Here is a 20,607-nt window from a genome sequence, read left to right as displayed (position 1 = left end):
TCACAAACCTCCCCATCCCACCCACCCACCGTCTGACTGTGGCAGGGGGGTGATCACACCTGAAATCGAAACAGTCTGCAGGTGAATGGGAAGGGAAACAGTTCAAGACATTCAGGAGCTGGACGTGTGAAAGAAAGTCATGATTGACAGCAGGACAGAAAAGCAGTAAAACATTGTCTGGACTTTGTAAAACAGTGAAACACTTTTCTGTCTTCAGCTGAAGTTTATCTGAACTCAGGACTTTTGGGTTCACATGTTCACAGAACACCAACATGGAATCACAGCTGCTGTTATCGCAGTCGTTTTATGGCATTTCTGCTCTGACAAAATCCAGAGTTTGTGGTTTGTTTTAGTTTGAACTGATTTCCAGATTTGTTCTTCAAAATGTGCAACATGTCTTCACACTGAAGGAAGCAGAGGTGTCAGTGGTTTCAATGCTAACAGGAAATGACCTTTTTCTAAAAGGCATGTTTGTGTTTGATGCTCCTCCACAGACGTCCAGCTGCTGTCGGCGAGTCCAGAAGAGGATCCCCCTGAGCAGCAGGACTGGAGCCCCAGTCTGGACCAGGAGGACCCAGCAGAGCTGCCACACATTAAAGAGGAACAGGAGGAACTGTGGAGCAGTCAGGAGGGAGAGCAGCTTCCAGGGCCGGAGGAGGCCGACATCACCAAGTCCACAGTCCCTCCTGTCCCTGTGAAGAGTGAAGAAGAGGATGAAGAGAAACCTCAGTCCTCACAGCTTCATCAGAGACACGCTGAAGACATGGAGACAGAAGCTGATGGAGAGGACTGTGGAGGACCAGAAGCATCCAGGAGCTCAGATCCAGACAGACATTTAGAAGCAGACAGTGAGGACGAGACGTCTCAGTCCTCTGACCCTGAGACTGATGACAGCTGTGACTGGGAGGAGACCAGAGGACCTCAGTCAGGTTTAAAGCCTCTGCAGAACAATGAAGTACCTGTAAGTGATGTGAAGTGTAACACTGGACAAACATCAGTCAGCTCCTCTGAATGTGCTTCAAGCTTTGACCACAGTGGAGTCCAAACAGGAGAGAAACCGTTTAGTTGCTCAGTTTGTGGTAAAAAGTATTCTGGGAAGAACTCTTTAGTTGAACACATGAGACTTCATTCAGAAGGAAAATATTTCAGCTGCTCAGTTTGTGAAAAGACTTTTCAAAGGAGAGGAGAGGTGGTGATGCACATGAGAATCCACACAGGAGAGAAACCCTTCAGTTGTTCTGTCTGTGGTCGACGATTTGCACAAAGCTCAAATTTGACTTCACACTTAAGAGTTCATACAGGAGAGAAACCTTTCAGCTGCTCAGTTTGTAAAGCAAGTTTTGGTGACAGAGGCACTTTGTCCAATCACATGAGAATCCACACAGGAGAGAAACCATTTACTTGTTCTGTTTGCGGTAAAGGATTTGGAGATAGGGGCAATCTGAGACGACACTTGACTGTCCACACAGGGGAGAAACCATTTAGTTGTTCAGTTTGTGGTAAAACATTCGCGATTCATGGAACTCTGAGACGACACTTGACTGTCCACACAGGGGAGAAACCATTTAGTTGTTCAGTTTGTGGTAAAACATTCGCGATTCATGGAACTCTGAGACGACATTTGATTGTCCATACGGGACAGAAACCATTTAGTTGCAGCATTTGTGACAAAAGATTCACTCGGCTCACTTATGTCAAAAATCACAAGTGTGTTGGTGAGAGCAGCGGAAATACATGAAGCTGCAGAGACGCTTGTTGAGACGGTTTCTTCCAGCAGGACTGAAGCTGAGGACACGACTTGGTTCAAAACTGTTCATCTTTTCAGCTCAGTAGAAGCCACACAATCATTTTCATTCTGGTTTTATTTGTGTCATTTTTCAGTAACTGTGCTTTCTGGTGTGTCATGATTTAAAATTGTCTTAAAGTATCTTTTGTCAGTTCCACAGCACGATGATCAACATTTGTTGTTTTAAAATGTGATCCATCAATTAAATGACTGGACTTACTTCCAATAACTCGATTTATCTCTGACTGATTGGACTCCCCTGGTGATCTGAATCAATCGGTGACCATCAACTATCAGAGCTTATTTAGAGTGTCATTTTCTTTCAGAAAGCAGTTCATTTAAATTGAAACTGGGTTTTGTAGGATCTTTCAAATGAACGGAAGGTTGGACATCGGAATCTTCAAAAGTCTCAAAGTGAAACTTCTGAAATGAAAAAAGAACCTTCGTCTCTTCTTCAGTCTTGCGTGAACTTGGCCTGTAAAAACAACAAAGAAGACAAACTTCCTGCGTTCTCGGCAGAGTTTCTCTTCAGCGTGTAGCAAAAGAAAAAAAGACAGCAGGCTCCAGACTGTCAGAACCCGAAAACCAGAGCTACAAGAGAAAAGGGTAACGACGAAACACAGAGCGGTGTCAGGAGAAACAGTGTGGTCACAGTTGTTACAGCCAATCAGGACTCTGCTCCCCTCCCTCGTTTCAACCAGAGAAAATAACAACTGCTTAAAACTTTGAATCCTTCAATCTGGAGCTTACACATCCAAAGGTTGCCGATCAGTCTGCCACCATTAAAACACTGAAATAAAAAGATGAAATTAAGTCAACGATGAAAGAAAAAACCTGAGAATAATAAGAACACAAATGAAAATAAAAAGATGAATCAAACAAATAATTGTGGAAATTTTAAAATTTTATAATTATTTTGCACATACATTGCTCATTTTTGATGAATTTATAAGATGCCCTCTCTTGACTTGTGTCCCTCCCTTTGTCCTCGGTGAAGGGGACCTGATGGCATCGTGCATTTGTTGTGACACCATGAGGTGCCAGTGGTGCAACGTCTGGTTCAAATCCCGCCTGTTTCCAGGAGCTGAACATCAATCCCACTGCGGGGGGGTTAAAGGAGGGGGCCATCAGCTCTGACATCTGAATGTGCTGCTGAGTGCGAAAACTCCTTCAGGCATTTGGTGATTGGCTGTTTAATGTGGAGCCAGCTGATGAGTGACAACATGCAACATGAAAACACTGAAGAGCAAAGAAACAAACTGAAATCCATGTTTGTCTGAGGTCTTTGTGGCTTGACGGAGATAATACAAACAGTCTGAGCACTTTCAGAATCAGCTGTTCAGGTTTACACATGATGAGATCAATCCAAGACCAGGAGGGTGTAATCTAATCAGTCTAATCAGTCAGATGTTAATCGAGTTATTTGGAGGTAAATCAAGTCAGTTCACTCATAAGAAAGACATTTCAAAAAGATAAAAGTTGATCAAAGTGCTGTAAAGGAGACACGAGGAAAGGTGGAAAGTAAAGTTCCAGAAAAAGGATGAAAGAAGGAAGAATGAAAATGATCACGTGGAGAAGCAAACCTTGTTTTAGAGTCTGGATCACAGCTTTGAACCAAGTCTAAATGATAGGTGACCCTTTGTTGTTGACGTGTTCTTCTTCCTCAGACCTCCTGAAGGGATTGGGGGGGGGGGTCCAGTTATGCCACATTTCCACTAGCGCGGCTCGACTCGACTCTACCCGGTTGTTTTGTGTTTCTATTAGGGATAGTACCTGGTACCCGATACTATTTTTAGTACCTGCTCTGGCGAGGTTCCAAGCGAGTAGAAGCGATACTCTATGTGTGACGTCAACAGCCTGTCGGCCACTGATTGGCCGGAGAGTGTCGTCACTGGTCTTCGACGTCCAACACCGGAAAAACAATCCCGCCCCCTCCATTGTAATGCCGGGCAACAGCAACCGCTGACTTTATTCTTTATTCTCACTCGAGGGAAATGGCTGCTCGTAAAATATCACCGTGGTCCGTTGACAAATACAACATCGCCTCGACGTCCTCCATTGTTTGTCGGCTCTGTTTGCGTCGCGTACGAATTGACGACATTGCAGTTTCGCGCAGCCGTGGTATGACGACCCCGCCTACGTGGAGGAAGTACTATGAAGTACTCAATTGTAATGGAAACTCAACCAAACCAAGTAGAGTAGAGTAGAACCGAGTCGAGTAGAGCTGGAACTGTGTAATGGAAAAGCGCCATTAGAGGTCCGTCCTCCAACACAAAAAAAACAACAACAAATTGTTGCATCAGAAGTGAAACATTTTCTACAAAAACATCAGATTCGATTTCAACAAAATCAGTGAAAGAAGTTAGAAACAGAGTTTTTGGTGGAGTCCAGCCTCCAGAAACAATCCACTCCAGCTGCCTGTTCTTCAAAAAACGAATTCTTGTCCCACTGGTAAAATACATCAAACACAGAGCTGCTTACAACTGAGTGACAAAATAATGGAGATAAAAATAAAAACAGGATTGAAATGATATCATGAAACAGGATGTGTTTTAGAGTCTGGATCGCAGCTTTGAACCAAGTCTTGTCCTCAGAGCTTCAGTCCTGCTTGAAGAAACCGTCTCAACAAGCGTCTCTGCGGCTTCTTTATTTCCGCTGCTCTCACCAACACACTCGTGATGATTGAAATGAGTGATCTGAGTGAATCTTTCACCACAAACGCTGCAACTAAATGGTTTCTCACCCGTGTGGACAGTTAAGTGTTGTTGAAGACTTGACTTTCGTGCAAATCTTTTACCACAAACTGAGCAGCTGAAAGGTTTCTCTCCTGCGTGGACAGTCGAGTGTTGTCTCAGCTGCTGCTTTAGTCTGAATTTTAAACCACAAACAGAACAACTGAAGGGTTTCTCTCCTGTGTGAACTCTGACATGTCCACTCAAAAGTGAGCTGTTTGTAAATCCTTTCCCGCAGATGGAACAACTGAAAGGTTTCTCTCCTGTGTGGACAGTCGAGTGTCCTCACAGATGCTCCTTTTGTCTGAATCTTAAACCGCAGACAGAACAACTGAAGGGTTTCTCTCCTGTATGGACTGTCATGTGCCTCATAAAATCTGCTCTCCACTGAAAAGATTTCTCACAAACTGAGCAGCTGAAACGTTTTCCCTCTGAATGAAGTCTCATGTGAGTCTTTAAGGAGTTCCTTATGCTGTAACTTTTCCCACAAACTGAGCAACTGAACAGTTTCTCTCCTGTTTGGACTCCACTGTGGTCAAAGCTTGAAGCACATTCAGAGGAGCTGACTGATGTTTGTCCAGTGTTACACTTCACATCACTTACAGGTACTTCATTGTATGTGTGTTTTCTCATGTGTTTGGACAAAGAGCTTCTGACTGTGAAACTTGCGTTACAAATGGAGCAGCTGAAGGGTTTCTCTCCTGTGTGGACTCTCATGTGTTGTCTCTGACTTTCCTGCTGTGTAAATCCTTTACCGCAGATGGAGCAACTGAAAGTTTAGTCTCCTGTGTGGACAGTCGAGTGGTGTTTCAGATGCTCCTTTTGTCTGAATCTTAAACCACAAACAGAACAACTGAAGGGTTTCTCTCCTGTGTGGATTCTCATGTGCCTCGTATAATCTGCTCTCCACTGAAAAGTTTTCTTACAAACTGAGCAGCTGAAACGTTTTCCCTCTGAATGAAGTCTCATGTGAGAAGTTAAGGAGGTCTTGTAGTTGTATCTTTTACCACAAACTGAGCAGCTGAAACGTTTTCCCTCTGAATGAAGTATCACGTGATTCGTTAAGGATTTCTTATGTTGGTATCTTTTCCCACAAACTGAGCAACCAAATGGTTTCTCTGCTGTTTGGACTCCACTGTGGTCAAAGCTTGAAGCACATTCAGAGGAGCTGACTGATGTTTGTCCAGTGTTACACTTCACATCACTTCCAGGTACTTCATTGTTCTGCAGAGGCTTTAAACCTGACTGAGGTCCTCTGGTCTCCTCCCAGTCACAGCTGTCATCAGTCTCAGGGTCAGAGGAGTGAGACGTCTCGTCCTCACTGTCTGCTTCTAAATGTCTGTCTGGATCTGAGCTCCTGGATGCTTCTGGTCCTCCACAGTCCTCTCCATCAGCTTCTGTCCTCATGTCTTCAGCGTGTCTCTGATGAAGCTGTGAGGACTGAGGTTTCTCTTCATCCTCTTCTTCACTCTTCACAGGGACAGGAGGGAACGTGGACTTGGTGATGTCGGCCTCCTCCGGCCCTGGAAGCTGCTCTCCCTCCTGACTGCTCCACAGTTCCTCCTGTTCCTCTTTAATGTGTGGCAGCTCTGCTGGGTCCTCCTGGTCCAGACTGGGGCTCCAGTCCTGCTGCTCAGGAGGATCCTCTTCTTGACTCGCCGACAGCAGCTGGACGTCTGTGGAGGAGCATCAAACACAAACACGCCTTTTAGAAAAAGGTCATTTCCTGTTGGCTCAATATGAAGCTCAGAATACAAAACCAAGAAGCTGATTGCAGACGACAGGAAGTGATGGGGAGAAGGACACGCCCCCGTCACCACCAGTCAGACGATGGTGGAGAGTCAGCAGCTTCAGGTTCCTCTGGGTTCACGTCAGTGAGGACCTGACCTGGACTCACCACACCAACACCATCACAGAGACAGGATGCAGGCTGACGAGGCTCCACGTGGACTCCAGGAAACTCCGAAACGTCTCCAGATGAACCAGTGAGTGAAGCCTGATTGGCTGCATCACCACCTGATTGGACAGCTGCACCACCCTCAACCGTCAGACTCTACAGAGGGTGGTGAAAACTGTTCAGCACATCACCAGGATGGAGCTGCCGTCCATGCAGGACCTCTACACCCAGACAGCCTCTCTGCAAACATATGATGATCTCATAGAACATGAAGTACTGCTGCAGAGTGAACTACCAACAGTACATAAAGTACTTCAAATGAGCTCAAGCTGAAACATGTGCAGCAGTAAAATGCAGCAAACACATGAAAGCAGCAGGAATATTAGTCCACAGACAGCAGAGAGAAAAACTCTGACAGGAACACTTTACTGACACATGAAGTACTTTAAGTACTGCGAATAATCACATACTGTTGAGGTGAAATGAAACCGAAGTTTGAAGCCACAAAGGAGCAAAACTGAAAATTCAGCTGTGTCTAATTGTTGAAAGAAAATCTTGTCTGTGGTGTTCGATAGAGATCGACCGATGTGGATTTTTCAGTGCCGATGCCGATACCGATTATTAATAATCAAGTGAAACCGATAGCCGATATTTAGAACCGATATTCGCTTGCAGCAAAAATTAAAATTTTGGTGTCAAAATTTAGAGTAACACACCTGGGATTAGAATGAATACGGTATACTGTTTGTTTGTTTTGTGTACACTGAAAAAAAGACCTTAACTTTTTGTAAAATAACACAAACATAAAATCTTCATTGAAACGCCTTTAAGTTTAATTATTTCTAGAACAAAAAGTGCAGGGGCCTTCCAGCAACATTTCTTAAAACTCACTCAAATGAATAAATAAATAAATAATATAGCTCCCTGAATTTTTGAAACATCAACAAAATAAACTGAACTGAACTGTTGTGAAATTTGGGTCTGAGTTAGTTCTCCCAGTTCAGTAGCAGGAGACATGCCAGCGCCACAGTTTTCATATCTTCCAGCTTGGAAAAGTGTTTCATTACACACGTGAGTTGTAGACTCGACGGTAAATTTACTGATTGAAAATAAAACACACTAAGAATAATCTCCTCTACGTGTGCTCTCTGCCTGACTCATATCCCTGGACTTTACGAGTGACGGGCTAAGGACGATCAATGAACACCTGTAGTTACGTTGCTGCGTCATAGTGTCGTGAGAGCACGAGCGCTGAGGGAGAGGCGACTGTAAACAAACAAAGACACGTTAGCGTGCAGTGCTGTTCAACTTATCGACTATAATCACCTCCGGTGTTGTTTATTGATAAACCAGGAGCCACCCCACAGGCTGAGACACGTTAGAGATTTATTATTCCCCCATTCGTATGCTTGATGTGATTAGACAAGCAGGTCGGTGAAATGTCAACTCTGGGCTTGCATGTTATTACTGAAATTAATCATAAGGTTGTAGTATTTTTCAAACTTCATCATAGAGGGTTTTTATTGCAACTTCGACTGACTCTGTCGCCTTATCTCTGCTGGATCACCGGCGCAGTCGTCTGCTTCTCCGTGTCTGTGGCGCTGCATGTAGAGGCTTCAGTGTCGATTGGCTGTCACTGACTCACTTGTGCCATGTAGCCAATCAGTGAGGGCTGTGGGCGGGACTTTGTTAGACAGCCAAGAATGGTGACTTCAAGCGGAGAGATGGCTGCAGAGCCAACGGAGCGCATTTTAAAATACATTAATTAATTTTATCGGTTATCGGTGGAAAAAACAGCCGATGCCGATGATCGAAAAAATGCCGAATATCGGCCGATATTATCGGCCAGGCCAATAATTAGTCGATCCCTAGCTGGAGACGGCTCACCCAGATGCTGTTTTTATTGGCGCTGGCGACTTTAATCAGTGTAATTTATAGACTGTACTACCCAAACACCACCAACATGTAGATATTCCCACCTGTGAAAAGAACACTCTGGACCATGTTTACAGCAACATACATTCAGGGCTGCACTCCGTCCACACTTTGGACACTCAGACCACATCTCTCTTTTTCTGTACCCGGCCTACAGACAAAGACTAAAACAGGCAAACCCTGTCACCAAACAGGTTAAACTTTGGACCACAGACACTGAGAGCACCCTGCAGGACTGTTGTGCTCGGACAGACTGGGATGTGTTCAAAGCTGCAGCCACGTTGGAGGACGCCTCTGTCAGCATGCAGGACTATGAGTATGTGACTGGGTATATCAGCACTTGTGTTGACAACATCGTGCCCACCATACAAGTCAGGAAGTTCCCCAACCAGAAGCCCTGGATAAACAGTCAGGTACGCCACATGTTGGTTGCCCACTCTCGTGCATTCAGATCTGGCAATGAGACGGATTACAAAGCTGCAAAGAACAGACTGAGTAAAGCCAACACAGCGGCCAAAAAGCAGTACAGAGAGAAGCTGGATGGCTACTATTCTACTGCTGCCTGCAGCACATCACAGACTACAGGACCACCACCAGCACCATCAGCTCCACAGACAGCCTGCCAGATGACCTCAACACATTTTACAGAGGCTTTGAGACCACCAGCCACAGCACAGAGAGGAGGCACGCACACACCGTTGCCACCCCACCCCCCTCCCCTCCACCAACCATCTCATCAGGCCGGGTATGCAAAGCCCTGAGGAGGATCAACCCCCGCAAGGCAGCAGGACCAGACAACATTCCTGGGCGGGCCCTCAGAGCATGTGCTAATGAGCTGGCAGATGTTCTCACCTCCATCTTCAACCTCTCCCTCCGACAGAGCACAGTCCCCTCATGCTTCAAGACCACAACCATCGTCCCCCTTCCCAAGAAGAGCCCACCCACCTGCCTGAATGACTACAGGCCAGTAGCACTCACTCCAATCATAATGAAGTGCTTTTTCAGTGAGGTGCTTTGAGAGAGTGGTGCTGATCCGCCTTCAGAGCAGCATACCAGACAACCTGGACCCCTTGCAGTATGCCTACTGGCCGGGCAGATCCACTGCAGACACCATCGCAGCTGCCCTCCACTATTCACCTATCACACCTGGAAAACAAAGACTCCTGCGTGAGGATGCTCTTCATAGACTACAGCTCCGCCTTCAACACAGTCAATTTCAATTCAATTTTATTTGTATAGCGCCAAATCACAACAGAAGTTGTCTCAGGACACTTTCCATATAGAGCTGGTACAGACCAAGCTCTTTTATCTACAAAGAAACCAACAAGTCACCCCCCACAAACTCACCTCCAAACTGTCCACACTTGGTCTGCCTCCCATCCTCTGTGACTGGCTCCTGGACTTCCTGACTGGCAGGCCCCAGTCTGTCAGGATTGGAAATAGGACCTCGGCCAGCATCATCACCAGCACTGGCACCCCACAAGGATGTGTCCTAAGCCCCATCCTCTACACTTTGTTCACCCATGACTGTGCCGTCTCCCACATGGACAACCTCACCCTCAAAACGGACAAGACGAAGGAGATTATGGTGGACATGAGAAGGGAGCAGAGACCACATCGTCCACTGTTTATCCGGGGACTTGAGGTGGATCCACATCACTGAGGACCTCACCTGGACACTTCACACCACACAACTGGTCAAGAAAGCTCATCAGCGGCTGCACTTCCTGAGGAGACTGAGGAAGTTTGGAATGTCACCTAAAATCCTCAGGAACTTTTACAGCTGCACCATCGAGAGCATCTTGACCAGTTGCATCACCGTCTGGTATGGCAGCGCTACTGCCTTGGACCGCAAACGCCTGCAGAGAGCGGTAAAGACTGCTGAGAGGATCACCAGGACTGCACTGCCCTCTCTGCAGAGCAGTTACCACCACAGGGTCCACAAGAGGGCTGCCTCCATCCTGAAAGACCCCACCACCCCCTGCACGGACACTTCTGCCCTCAGGCCGGAGGTACAGAAGCGTGAAATGCAGGACGTCCAGATTAAAGAACTCTTTCTTTCCCGCAGCCATCAGACTCCTTAACAGTTAACTGGACTACCTCATTCATAACTGCACTGTACCTCACACTTTACTCTCCACTGTGTACTTCACTGTTTTTACGGTTTAGTTCTACCATTTTGGACTTTTTACTGCTGACTGTTTTCTTTACCAATTTGCACATAACACCGCTTTGCACTACGTGTGTAGTCATTGCGATTATGTGCATTTATCTGGGATTTGTTTATTTATTTATCTTTGATTCTTTAAATTGCTCTTTGTTTGATATTGTTGCTTTTTATATTTCTTTTTATCTTGGCATTCTCGTGGACGGCAAAGTGAGAATTTCGTTGTACTACGACACTTGTTTCTTGCTGTGCATATGACAATAAAACACTTTGACTGTTGGTTACAGCTTCTTCTCAAGTCACCACACATCTGTTAGAAACATACTACAATACCTTTACTTCAGTCAGGTTCTGAATGCAGCACTTTTACTCAGTATTTCCAGTGTGTATTAGTACTCTGACTGAAGTACAGGGTGTGAGTACTTGCAGCAGTTTGCAGTGAGAATAAGCAAAGAGTCAAACCTGCTCTGTGTAAGCGGACTTCAGGCTGGAAAACAGCGTCCAGTAGTTTTCGTTGTCCACAAAGTTCCTCCTCGTACTCTGCTATCGTTCTTCCAAACAGCTCCATTATCTCTTCAGCAGCCGCAGTTAGTCGCTGCTCCACAAAAGCTCTCAGCGTTTGGACTTTAGACATTTTACTGATTCACAGCAGCTTTTCCTGCAGACACACTCCGTTAAACTGTCTGCTCTCTTCGGTCTCTGTCGAAGCTGCTCCCACTCGCACCGTGAGGCCGGGCTCCGTCTACTTCCTGCTAGCAGGCTAGGCTAACTTCCGGTAGCATCGTTGGCAAACAGGAGATGAGTCTGCGGTGAATCATCCCGGAAGTTCACACAAAGTCCACTTCAACACGTTTATCCACACACACAGACTCTGCTGGGTCACTGCGACTGAATCTGATAAAACAACGTCAAACGCGGCGGACGCAGTTAGCATGTTAGCCACGAGAGGTCCACCGGCTTCCGGTTACACTGCTTCCTCTTCTTCTTCTTGTATTTATTTGGCGGTTAGCAAACAACGTTTGGTGCATTACCGCCACCTTCTGAAATGCAGTGTGGGTGTGGACACTCCTGCCTCACAGCCTCTTGCTTCACTCAGTTCTCCCAAAAAATGAAAATAAAAATTTACAACATAATTCACAAAACTTCTTCTGCAGTGTGTCTGTAGTCCTCAAAGGAGCTCCCTCTCCTCGAAGCTGCTGTATTAATTGTTGCCTTGCCTGATTATATTGAACACATGACTCTAACATGCTCTACGCTCTCACTACAGGAGCCATTTCTATGCTTTTTAATTAAAACCAATGTATTATTTAGACCAGTGTGACCAAATCTCATCCTGATCATATCCTCCACCTGTGTTGTCCTGTATGTCCTTCTAGCATTGTCCACAGATCTTTGGATGTTATAATAGCCTCGCTGTGCTTGCTCTGTCACATTCTGACTGACAGTTTTCCTTTAGCTTGGACTCAGAAATAAACTATGCTGTTTATTTCTGCTAAATGTCTACTATAATGTCTTGTCTGGACTTTGAAGAGCCATTCTGGAGACTCAGCAGCACAGAGGAGGAACATGATGCTAGAGCTTCACCTGAAATTTTTAGAACTACCTCTTGATTAATATTTTTCCTTGAAAAAACATGTAAGTCTCTGAGAGCGTCTGGGGCCGAGGGGACGGGGCTTCTGGCTGGAAAGTAATAATCAGGCTGCTGATTGGACAATAATATTAAGACTCAGACCAGCAAAATAAACTCTTGTCTCTCTCTTTTTTTTTTCGTGTGGCGGAAAGAGGGCGGTGCACTCGACGACCGTACGACAAAACTTCTCAGTTAATAATAAAGTTGAGAATACTTTCGATGGCCAGTCGAAAATATCTACAAAATATTATTACATGATTCGGCTTTAATGGTTAAAGAAGAGTTTGGCTGTAACTCTGAAAAAGTGATGCGGTTTAACGCGGCGAGTTAAGGTCGACAAAAAATCATCATAACACGCCAACAGATGGGCAAAAGACAACCAACGAGCAAAAAGTGAAGTTACGAAAGACGGAATGAAGACAAAATGAATTAAAAAACTAAAGAAAACTAAAATGCAGTGAAGAGAAAAACAGCTGAGCTGGTGCTGCGAGGGCTAAACCCTCCGGCGCTCCGACACCCCTCTGAGACAAACAGGCCTTCACTCGCGTTACACTGATTTACAGGACGCTGCTGTTTCATCCTACAGAGAGAAAACATTCACTAACGACTGTGTGCGATGGACTCATCTGCTTCTCACTGTGTAACACTAATGTACATGAATCAAACACGTTTCAATGATTAATGGCAACATTCTTCAATATTAATACTAACTTATATGATGACTAATAGTATAACGAACTAATAGAACAAAGAAACAAGGAAAGGCAGATTATTTTTGAGTACCTGAAACCAAACCGCTACTCGTGTCTCGATGGCAGTGTGGTTCTGTGGTACAAACCAGGACAAAAACGTTTACGAGACTTAAGAGTTTTCATTTCAAGGTCTGTTCTACAACACCAGGAAAAACAACGAATCGTTGCATCAGAAGTGAAACATTTTCAACAAAAAATATGATTTGATTTCAACGAAATCAGTGAATGAAGTTAGAAACAGAGTTTTTGGTGAAGTCCAGTCTGAAGAAACAATCCACTCCAGCTGCCTGTTCTTTAAAAAAACAAAGTTCGTGTCTCACTGGTGAAATACATCAAACGCAGAGCTGCTTACAACTGAGTGACAAAATAATGCAGATAAAAATAAAAACAGGATTAAAATGATATAATGAAACAGGATGTGTTTTAGAGTCTGGATCACAGCTTTGAATCAAATCAAATTAAATCAAAATCAAATCAAACTTTATTTATATAGCACTTTTCATACATAATAAAATGCAACACAAAGTGCTTCACAGGAGTTAAAAAACAATATAAATCAAAATAAAGCAACAATAAAAACTCATCCCTCCCACCCTCCGTATGTACAAACTCCCACCCTCAACTACACGCACGCACACACACACACACACACACACACACACACACACACACACACACACACACACACACACACACACACACACACACACACACACACACATTCTTACTGCAGAGAATAGCACGGGTAAAAAGACATGGCACGGCACCAATGATTGAGGAGAATGCAACCTTTGGGGTCGTCCACACCGAGAGACATCAGGGACTGTGAGCACAGGGGGCACCCGCACCCGGACCCACAGACCAGTGGACCCCACACCAAGGTAGGGAGTTGCACGACCAGCTGGGCCAAGAGGGCCCGAGGACAGCGCCCCCTGCAACAGATCAGACACATCTCTCAGTGTGGAGGACCTGCCGAGGAAACACTGGAATTAAAAAAAAATAAAAGAAGAAAAGTTCATAAGATAATAAGTAAAAGAAATAAAATAGGGTAAAATAATACAACACATAAAACATGAACATTGAATGAAATGAGATGAGTAAAGGAAATAAATAGTAAATAAACTATAAGTGGAAACTATAGATAAACTATAAATAAAATGAGTAAATGAAATAAATAGTAAATAAACATGTCGTTAAAACATACAACTAAAATATGATAAGATAAGAAGCCTGATTAAAGGAATGAGATAAATCAAACATATCAATTAAAAGCCTGATTAAAAAAGTGAGTCTTGAGCCTCTTTTTAAAAACATCAACGGTCTCTGCGGCCCTGAGGTTCTCCGGCAGGCTGTTCCACAGTCGGGGGCCATAATGACTAAAAGCCGCCTTCCCATGTGTTTTAGTTCTTACTTTTGGTATGGTTAAGAGGCCGGAGCCGGAGGACCTCAGGGTCCATGAGGGTTGATATGGTAAAAGAAGGTCAGATCAACAAGAGGGGCCGAGACCATTAAGACATTTGAAAACCAATAAAAGAACCTTAAAATTTATCCTGAAACGCACCGGGAGCCAATGCAGCCATTTTAAAACTGGTGTAATGTGCTCCCGCCCTCTGGTCCTCGTCAGCACTCGTGCGGCTGAATTCTGTAGTAGTTGAAAATTTGAGGTACTCTTTTTGGGAAGACCAGAGAGCAGGGCATTACAATAATCTAAGCGACATGAGATAAAAGCATGCATCAGCACCTCCGTGCTGGCCTGAGAGAGGAACGGGCGGACTCTGGCTATATTTTTAAGATGGTAAAAACCTATCTTTGTTATGTTTTTGATGTGTGGAATAAAAGTAAGCTGAGTCAAAAATCACGCCCAGACTTTTTGCAGAATGTGTTGATTTAAGATCTTTTAGTTTTGGTAAAAGTTTCTCTCTCTGGCCTTCAGGACCAATGACTAAGACCTCTGTTTTGTCCTGATTGAGCTGAAGGAAATTTTCTGCCATCCATGACTTGATGTCTAAAATGCAGTTAAAAAGGGCATCAATGGGCCCTGTTTCATCAGGAGACACGGCAATGTACAGTTGCGTATCATCAGCATAACTATGGAAGCTGATGCCGTGCCTCCTGATGACGTCCCCGAGGGGCAGCATGTACAGATTAAAAAGAGTTGGACCTAAAATTGACCCCTGGGGAACGCCACACTTGATCTCATGGGCACCTGAGGAACATGCATCCCAACTTACAAAGAAGTGTCTGTCAGTGAGGAGACGAACCAGTTAAAAGCAGTACCTGAAAGGCCGACTAGGTGCTTCAGTCTGTTTAATAAAATGTGATGGTCTACTGTATCGAAGGCGGCAGTTAGATCCAGTAGTAAGATGCACCTGATATCATTTACAATCTTTAATAGGACTGTCTCGGCACTGTGGTTCATCCTAAAACCAGACTGATACCTTTCTAAAATGTTCTTTTTGTTTAAAAAATCGTTTACTTGGTTAAAAACCATCCATCCATCCATCCATCCATTTTCTATGCCGCTTATCCCTTTCGGGGTCGCGGGGGGGCCGGAGCCTATCTCGGCTGTCAACGGGCAGGAGGCGGGGTACACCTTGGACCGGTCGCCAGCCGATCGCAGGGCACAAGCACACAACCATTCACACTCACACTCACACCTAGGGGTGACTCACCAATCAACCTAATGAGCATGTTTTTAGTCTGTGGGAGGAAGCCGGAGTGCCCGGAGAGAAGCCACGCATGCACGGGAAGAACATGCAAACTTCACACAGAAAGGTCCGACCCAGGAATCGAACCGGCGACCTTCTTGCTGTGAGGCACGCGCACTACCTGCTGCGCCACCTGGTTAAAAACCAGTTTTTCTAAAACTTTACTTAAAAAGGTAAGTTGGATACATGTCGGTAATTATTAAGAATATCGGGGTCTAAATTGCTCTTCTTCAGAAGGGGCTTCACCACCGCCGTTTGAAAGGAGGCGGGGAAGACACCCGCCTGAAGAGAGCAATTCACCATGTATAACAGCTGTTCCTCAAAGAACCCACAGAGTGTTTTAAGAAACGGTGTGGGAATTGGGTCTAAAAGGCAGGTTGTGGGGTTTACCTGGGAGAAAACTCAACCAAGTGTCCTTGCATCAACCAGGGCAAAACTCTCCAGTGTTTCCTCCAGTAATACCAGTGATCCAGACGTATTGGTAATTGGTAATTAAAACCTGTTGCGATAAAAGACTGGATCTAATGTTATCAATTTTGCGCCTGAAGTGGTCTGCAAAGTCTTCACACAGGGTATTTGCTATCGTCTTGTGAAATCTGTTAAAATGACTGTTTATTAAAAGATCAATTGTTGAGAAGAGAAATTTGGGATTATTTTTGTGGTCAGAGATTAGTTTTTTGAAGTGAGAAATTCTTGCCTGTTTAATGGTGTTATTGTAAGTTTTGAGGTGATGACGTAAAATTTCATAGTGGACTGTTAGTTTTGATTTTCTCCATTTCCTCGCAGCACTCCTGCAGTTTCTTTTTAGATGCTTAATTTCTTCATTTCTCCAGGAAGGTGTAGGTTTTTACTTAATTGTTTTTGTTAAAAGAGGAGCCACTGAGTCCAGCATTGACTTCAGACTACTGTTAAAATTGCCAACGATAAAATCTCATGGTGCTGGTAAAATCTCTGCAGGAGTGTTCCGTAAAATCTGCATAAAATTTGCAGCCACTTCAGGAGTTAGGTAGCGTTTCCTCACTGTTCTCACTGGTGCCTCCCGCTGATTAAAACTGGCAATGTTAAAAAACACACAGAAGTGATTGGACACCACCAGATCCACAACAGAGGACACCCCCCCAGACAGGCCATAAGTTATGATCAGGTCCAGGGTCTGCCCCCTGCTGTGGGTCGGCTGTGTAACGTGCTTTTTAAAAAACATACAGTTTAAGAGGTTTAAAAATTCTCTGGGTCCAAGTTGTTGTCAATGTGTACATTCATTTGATTTGAAGTCTTGTCCTCAGAGCTTCAGTCCTGCTGGAAGAAACCGTCTCAACAAGCGTCTCTGCAGCTTCATTTATTTCCGCTGCTCTCACCAACACACTCGTGATGGGTGAAATGAGCAAGCTGAGTGAATCTTTTACCACAAACGGAGCAGCAGAAAGATTTCTCCCCCATGTGGACAGCTAAGTGCCGTCGAAGACTTGTCTTTCGTACAAATCTTTTATCACAAACGCGGCAACTAAACGGTTTCTCTCCCGTGTGGACAATGACGTGTCGCTGGAGACTTGGCTTTTCTTTAAATCTTTTTCCACAAATGGAGCAGCTGAAAGGTCTCCCTCCTGTGTGGACAGTTAAGTGTCGTCGAAGAATTGACTTTTGTCTAAATTTTTTTCCACAGATGGAGCAGATGAAGGGTTTCTCTCCTGTGTGGACTCTCACGTGTTGTCTCTGACTTACCTTGTGTTTGAATCCTTTCCCGCAGATGGAACAACTAAATGGTTTCTCTCCTGTGTGGACAGTCGAATGTTGTCTCAGATGCGGCTTTTGTCTGAATCTTAAACCACAAACTGAACAACTGAAGGGTTTCTCTCCTGTGTGGATTCTCATGTGCGCCATAAACTGTCCTCTCTGGTGAAAAGTTTTCTCACAAACTGTGCAGCTGAAATATTTTCCCTCTGAATGAAGTCTCATGTGAGATGTTAAGGATTTCTTATGTTGGTAACTTTTCCCACAAACTGAGCAACCAAACGGTTTCTCTCCTGTTTGGACTCCACTGTGGTCAAAGCTTGAAGCACATTCAGAGGAGCTGAGGAGCTTCACATCACTTCCAGGTACTTCATTGTTCTGCAGAAGGTTTAAACCTGACTGAGGTCCTCTGGTCTCCTCCCAGTCACAGCTGACATCAGTCTCAGGGTCAGAGGACTGAGACGTCTCATCGTCACTGTCTGGTTCTAAATGCCTGTCTGGATCTGAGCTGCTGGATGGTTCTAGTCCTCCACAGTCCTCTCCATCAGATTCTGTCTTCATGTCTTCAGCATGTCTCTGATGAAGCTGTGAGGACTGAGGTTTCTCTTCATCCTCTTCTTCACTCTTCACAGGGACAGGAATGAATGTGAACTTAATGATGTCGGCCTCCTCCGGCCCTGGAAGCTGCTCTCCCTCCTGACTGCTCCACAGTTCCTCCTGTTCCTCTTTAATGTGTGGCAGCTCTGCTGGGTCCTCCTGGTCCAGACGGGGGCTCCAGTCCTGCTGCTCAGGGGGATCCTCTTCTGGACTCGCCGACAGCAGCTGGACGTCTGTGGAGGAGCATCAAACACAAACACGCCTTTTAGAAAACGCTCATTTCCTGCTAGTGTTGAAACCACTGACACCTCTGCTTCCTCAAAGGCAGAACAAGCAGCTCTTTCCTAATCAACGAGTGGACTCACGTCAAAAGAATCGCTCTCAAATATTAAAGTTATGACCCACCAGAAGGTCCAGGACAGTTGAATGAAACTGAATTAAAACACATTTCTGACCGTGGCTGATAAATGTCTGATTTCCTGGACTGATCATCAATTTAAAGAATGTCCTCAAACCCAACTGAGCTCAGCTCGTTTAACATGAAGTTAGCCTGTTAGCACCAAAGCTAGCTAGCCTGCTTTGGTGCTAACTGGCTAACTAGCTACCCTTTTCTGTCAGGAAACTACACACCCCAACAGACTGAGTTTGGACTAAATACACAAACTCAACAATTGACCATGATGTCAAACTGTGAAACGCAGAGAAAAGAGTCAAACCTGCTCTGTGTAAGCGGACTTCAGGCTGGAAAACAGCGTCCAGTAGTTTTCGTTGTTCACAAAGTTCCTCCTCGTACTCTGCTATCGTTCTTCCAAACAGCTCCATTATCTCTTCAGCAGCCGCAGTTAGTCGCTGCTCCACAAAAGCTCTCAGCGTTTGGACTTTAGACATTTTACTGATTCACAGCAGCTTTTCCTGCAGACACACTCCGTTAAAAACTGCTCACTTCGGTCTCTATCTAAGCTGCTCCGACTCGCACCGTGAGGCCGGGCTCCGTCTACTTCCTGCTAGCAGGCTAGGCTAACTTCCGGTAGCATTGTTGGCTGACAGGAGATGAGTCTGCGGTGAATCAAACCGGGAGTTCACACAAAGTCCACCTCAACACGTTTATCCACGCACACAGACTCTGCTGGGTCACTGAGACTGAATCTGATAAAACAACGTCAAACGCGGCGGACGCAGTTAGCATGTTAGCCACGAGAGGTCCACTGGCTTCCGGTTCCACTTCTTCCTCAACTTCTTCTTGAACTTTTATGGTGGTGATGATGCATTACCGCCACCTGCTGGTCTGAAGGTGCATCGGGACTCTTTACGTTCACAAAGAAAACGAGAAAAACTGAAAAACGTTTGAACTCTTTGTGGACTTCATTCTCTCAGACATTTCTCCTCCTTTGTAAAAGATCACATAAACTGCAGCTGAACTTTATTTCTTTCAGGTTCAGCATTATTCCTCCTCTTCCCGCCTTTCTGTCCACTCGTGCTTCGTTGTTTTCTTCACATCCGGTTTCCTTCAGCTGACGGTGACGTCGCTGCGATTCGTCTCCGTCCTGGTGTCCACGTCCTGTCCCAGCTTTTGAATTCTGTGGAGTGTTTGCTGATCTGCTTCAAGCCGGCTCGTGTTGGACCTGAATTTGAACAAATCTCTCCAGTGCGTCCATCGCTGAATCACCTCCAAATGTCGATGCTGGACTCTGTCGACACGGAATCGGACGTTGGTCTCAGCAGTCGGTGGGTTCGGGTTCGTCTCCAAACTCTCCAAAAGCTTCTTTCCAGATTTGTGGTCATTTTTTCTCCTGAAGAGAAAAAAGTGCTCAGATGATGAAATCTTGTGATCACTCCTCATCCTCAGCTCGGGTTGCCAACTCCCTGAAAAACAAATAAGGGACACCTCGTTCAAATCTCTGTAGCATAAATCTGTCCTGCTTCACTTAACAAAATAAAATAACTCTCTTTCTTTACAGAACTCTGTCCTGCTTAACTGAAAACAGAGTAAAATGATAGAAAACAACAGAAAGCAGAACATTTCTGTAACAGTGTGCATTTAGTGCAATAAGAAAAGTGCAAACGGGAAGTCTGTGAAAAGCCATGACTGGACAGTTGTAGTAAAAAGAAAAAAGATTGAACTCATGAACTCAACAGTCCAATGCTGCATCATGTGGAGACAGCCTGTTTTTTCTTTTGGATTTCTTTTGAGCTCTTGCTGCAGTGAGGAGTTGTTTGTCTTTCAGTGCTACAGAGTAAAACTCTGAGCGAGACATTTCATCATGTGGACTGACAACAAGCTCACTTCTAATTCATTCAGCAGAACATTTGTTCTGCACATCAGTTCACTTATTTTTCATGAAAGAGAAAATCCTCTCCACAAACCCAGAGGAAGACAGGATGCTGAGGACATCAATGTATTATTTTTTATGTGTTTTTTAATCTATTTTATGTATTCATTTATAATTTGTACTTGTTTATTACACTGAACAAATAATAACAATAATATTATCATATCTTTGGCCATAAAATGCTGACATTCGTTGCACTTTCCCATATTAACCTTAACCTGAGGGTTGAGAGAAGAGTTTTTTACACGTCATATCTGCCTCTGGCGTTGCCTGGTGGACAACAAACCAGTTAGGGTCCTGCTCCTACCGTCGGCAGTGTCTGAGACCCAAAAATCTGTGCTGTCC

At 44.7% G+C, this 20,607-nt stretch overlaps 3 protein-coding genes across 3 annotated transcripts in view; 1 reads left to right on the top strand and 2 right to left on the bottom strand.

Moving 5' to 3' along the window:
• LOC139351966 (zinc finger protein 260-like) overlaps window positions 1-20,607 on the top strand; it is a 189,889-nt gene that overhangs the window by 901 nt on the left and 168,381 nt on the right. Inside the window, exon 2 of the mRNA XM_070993888.1 lies at window positions 495-929. Within this exon, the coding sequence (XP_070849989.1) occupies window positions 495-929 (435 nt within the window). The remainder of the gene's footprint in view (window positions 1-494; window positions 930-20,607) is intronic.
• LOC139327953 (zinc finger and SCAN domain-containing protein 21-like) lies at window positions 5,296-18,913 on the bottom strand. Its single transcript, XM_070958034.1, has 3 exons — window positions 18,649-18,913; window positions 17,731-18,165; window positions 5,296-6,194 (listed from the first exon to the last, which is right to left on the bottom strand). Exons 1-3 carry the CDS (start codon window positions 18,818-18,820, stop codon window positions 5,296-5,298), a joined length of 1,506 nt encoding a protein of 501 aa, XP_070814135.1. The 5' UTR covers window positions 18,821-18,913.
• On the bottom strand, window positions 16,882-17,666 carry LOC139327971 (gastrula zinc finger protein XlCGF8.2DB-like). The gene has a single exon (XM_070958055.1). The coding sequence runs from the start codon at window positions 17,558-17,560 to the stop codon at window positions 16,940-16,942; it is 621 nt and encodes a 206-aa protein (XP_070814156.1). The 5' UTR covers window positions 17,561-17,666; the 3' UTR covers window positions 16,882-16,939.

This window comes from Chaetodon trifascialis, chromosome 24 (genome assembly GCF_039877785.1).
Source record: "Chaetodon trifascialis isolate fChaTrf1 chromosome 24, fChaTrf1.hap1, whole genome shotgun sequence".
In the NCBI taxonomy this organism is placed as follows: domain Eukaryota; kingdom Metazoa; phylum Chordata; class Actinopteri; order Chaetodontiformes; family Chaetodontidae; genus Chaetodon; species Chaetodon trifascialis.
The sequence above is the reverse complement of the archived record's forward strand: the minus strand, read 5'-3'. Positions and strand labels throughout refer to the sequence as shown.

What these genes read in the sequence shown, in the direction of transcription:
- LOC139327953 (XM_070958034.1), bottom strand. Translation starts at nt 18,820, where the DNA reads ATGTCTAAAGTCCAAACGCTGAGAGCTTTTGTGGAGCAGCGACTAACT. An exon ending in AGTCCGCTTACACAGAGCAG is followed by an intron (nt 18,166 to 18,648) that starts GTTTGACTCTTT and finishes GCTCCTCCACAG; the next exon opens with ACGTCCAGCTGCTGTCGGCG. An exon ending in GACCAGAGGACCTCAGTCAG is followed by an intron (nt 6,195 to 17,730) that starts GTTTAAACCTTC and finishes GCTCCTCCACAG; the next exon opens with ACGTCCAGCTGCTGTCGGCG.
- LOC139327971 (XM_070958055.1), bottom strand. Translation starts at nt 17,560, where the DNA reads ATGAGACTTCATTCAGAGGGAAAATATTTCAGCTGCACAGTTTGTGAG.